Source organism: Rhyacophila brunnea, unplaced genomic scaffold (assembly GCF_057557595.1).
Source record: "Rhyacophila brunnea isolate RB1 unplaced genomic scaffold, BYU_Rbru_1.0 scaffold_16, whole genome shotgun sequence".
NCBI classification, from domain to species: domain Eukaryota; kingdom Metazoa; phylum Arthropoda; class Insecta; order Trichoptera; family Rhyacophilidae; genus Rhyacophila; species Rhyacophila brunnea.
This window is the reverse complement of record NW_028232816.1, coordinates 1,295,330-1,298,847: the sequence shown is the minus strand read 5'-3', so window position 1 is coordinate 1,298,847 and position 3,518 is coordinate 1,295,330. Positions and strand designations below refer to the sequence as shown.

Sequence of the window (3,518 nt, the reverse complement as noted above, 5' to 3'; positions counted from 1 at the left end):
TACTTGTTAGGTATGAATAATTGGCAATTCAAATATTATCGTAGATTAGAACCTATTGTTTGCAATATGCTTGTTGTCATTATATTTTTAAATACTCATTCTTATTAGATAACGACAGACACCATGTCCACATTGCAGAGTATAACAGCTGAGATCCCTCAAGTGTGTGGTCTGTCGGTTCTAAATATATTCTTGATTTTATAACATAATATTTTGTTTTTCAGAATATTGTTTCAGACCCGACATCAATAACATTGAAAAGAGATATTCAGCTAACTGACATCAAGACTGAGTCTATTGAAGACCTCAAATCCCCATTCAATTATGAAGATCAGCAACAGGGTTGTTCTTATTCGGAGCGAGTGAATCGGGTAGGTAATTTTATTTTAAATTCTGAAAGAAAACTATTCGTGTGAAAACTGTAATGCCGGCGCTCCATTGGCACGCAAGTCAGACGATTTACAGTCTTCGGACTTTTTTTTCGCGTGGAGCACCCCAGGTCTGTGGACTTTTTAATCCGCAGACCAGGCTCGTTGGATTTCAAACATGTTTGATATTTTACTCGCCGAGCCGCTGAAATTCGTACGTTCACCACGCTTTACCGTCACATTATTTATATCTATGCCGACGGACGACAGCGCCATCATTATTTTACTGTCATTCAAAGTGTTCGGACATCTCACATCGATAACAACAATGGTAGATCTACGAGTGCATTCGAAAAGTTTCTTGGAAGATTTTATTAGTTGTTTTAAAGACAACCCATCGTTGTGGAAGACGACCAACCCACTATACAAGAATCGTGATGCCAAGTCCTTGGCGTATACGGAACTTTTGGAGATTTTAATCAAGGTGGAGCCGCAGGCAAGGGTCGACGATGTTAAAAAGAAAATACAGACATTGAGGTCGGGTTACAGAAAGGAGAGAAATAAAGTAAGGACATCATATCGAAGCGGAGCCGGCACAGACGCAGTTTATCTACCCAAACTGTGGTACTATAAAAATTTGGAGTTCTTGAACGACCAAATGGAAGGTACGTAGGAATGCTTTAAAGCTATTTATTATACACGTGCACATTATGAAATTGTCGTACCTAGCTCTGAAAGTGACATCGCATTAGATTAGCTACTATTAAGCAATTAAAACATACAGCTATGAATCATTTCTAGTCACAATAAAATATCTTATTCTTTGCCGAGGTAGGTAATAAATAATAATAATATATAGGTACGAGGGAATGCTTTAAAGCTATTTATTATACACGTGCAGACTATGACATTTTCGTATCTCTGAAAGTGACATCGCATTAGATTAGCTACTATTAAGCAATTAAAACATACAGCTATGAATCATTTCTAGTCACAATAAAATTATTTATTCTTTGCTGAGGTAGGTAAGAAATAATAATATATAGGTACGATCATGGCGGTGGAAGCGCGGCTTATTGAGTCGTGGTCGGGTCCCAGGTTCAAATCCTGGGTCTGACAAGTACACATTGAATTTCAATTTGTGTATGAGTCAGAGTATGGACCTAATATGTTGAGCAAGTGGCTGACATCCATTTCTCGTAAAAACAAAATCTGTCAATACAAACCTCCACTCCGTGGAGGTCCATATTATGATCGGACATGGTCGAAAGAAGAAGAAAAGAAATGATCATAAAATCAAAAATCGCTCGAGTTAGGTTCCTTCAGAGACAATCAATAAATCGTCAATCATCAATCAAAATTAATGGTACAGTTTGGTTATGAGGAATATAGCGGAAAACACATTTTGAAAATACCCGATATACTGGATTACACCAATTATACCAATATCAATATTAACCGTATGAAGGAATGGGTACTTAGGGGAGAGATAATAAAAAACAAGTTTGAGTATTATGTTGTATTTTAACAATTTACATTTTGTTTTACAGAATCGAGCTCAATATCCAGCATGGTGGACGATTTGGAAAACATGTCTCCTGATGAGAGTTACTCCAACTCGTTAAACAACGAAGATTGTATTGAGGTAAAACATTTTAACTAAATTGTTACATTGGTTTAATTTATCTATTGCTTATCATACTTTCTTGCCATGAGTGACAGCCCCGGTAGTATTAAAATATTTTTCGAAATCTCCTCGCGCTTTCTTAGCATTGGCAGTCGAGTTCCGATTAGTCGTTGCTTCCAAAGGCGCTAAGGTGTCCTGTGACCTCAGTCCGAGCTCTATTAAACCTGTCTCAGGATTTTCCCTATCAAGGTCATGAGAAGGAGTATAAGTATGTGTTGATTTGCGACGAAGAAAGTTGTGCAGCACACAGCAAGCTAATGCAACTGTATTGATATTTTCAATTTTCATGTTTATTGGAGCTTGAAAAATGCGGAATCTAGCAGCTAAAATGCCAAAAAAAATTTCTATAATTCGCCTGGCTCTGCATGTCCGATAATTATATATTCTTTTACTGTGATTTAATTGCCTTTGTGAATACGGCTTTATGAAATCGTTACGTAATGCAAAGGCTTCATCGCCAATATAAACAAATGGCAGTGCATCAGAATTAGCAGTAGGTTTTTTTGGTGCAGGTATTTTTAATCTGCCTTCGTCTAAACGTTTGAAAAAATCAGATTTTCTCAGTACGCCTCCATCAGAAATACGTCCATTTGTTCCAACATCAACATAAATAAATTCATAATTAGCATTTGCAATCGCCATCAAAACAATGCTGTGGAAATGTTTGTAATTATAAAAGTGGGAGCCGGCGCCTGCAGGTGGCACGATTGCAATGTGTTTCCCATCAACTGCGCCCAGGCAATTTGGAAATTGCCATTTACTATTAAATTCTTCTGCAATCGTCTCCATTTCTTCGTGCGTATCAGGGAACTGCAACAAAAAATAATCAACATTTTATTTACAGATAGAATATTCGCCTTCAACATCCACGTTGTCGACTACTCCAAGGTCGAATCTCAATAGAGCACCAGAACCCCCATCGTTCAAACGAAAAAAATCGAATGATAGCGCCAACAAAGTGTTAGAATTAATCACCGACAAACTAAGCAAGACTGAAGATGAATTTGATGTTTTTGGCAAAATGATGGCCATGAAACTACGATCGATGTCACAGGGACAAAGATTGCTGGCCGAGAAGCTGATGCATGAAGTTGCCTTTATGGGACAAAGTGACAAAATAATGCCAGCAACTACTGTTCATACTCAACCAGTTTATCGTATATTAAGCAAAAATGTACAAAAGCCGGTATAATAAATTAATGTTTTTTGTATGAATAAATATCTTGTAAAAATATTTGTTTTTTTGTTTGTTTTTATGCCTATAAACCTTAGCTTAAGCGATACAACAAATGGTAAGTATTTGAGCTATGTTAGCAAACCTATATTATTATGTGGCCTCATTTAGAAATCAAATTCCATGCTTGCTTTTCGAAGAATATGACTAGTATTACAATACATTCAACAGGAATAATTAAGCAGCTTGCTTACAGCCTATATGGAGAGTCCTGGCTAGGAACAGCATT

General features: G+C 36.8%; 1 protein-coding gene across 1 annotated transcript; it reads left to right on the top strand.

Moving 5' to 3' along the window:
• The first annotated feature begins 901 nt into the window (after positions 1-901).
• On the top strand, positions 902-3,282 carry LOC147074142 (uncharacterized). Its single transcript, XM_085944089.1, has 3 exons — positions 902-1,033; positions 1,919-2,013; positions 2,900-3,282. The coding sequence occupies exons 1-3, from the start codon at positions 1,027-1,029 to the stop codon at positions 3,245-3,247; spliced, it is 450 nt and encodes a 149-aa protein (XP_085800215.1). The 5' UTR covers positions 902-1,026; the 3' UTR covers positions 3,248-3,282.
• Positions 3,283-3,518: the final 236 nt, after the last annotated feature.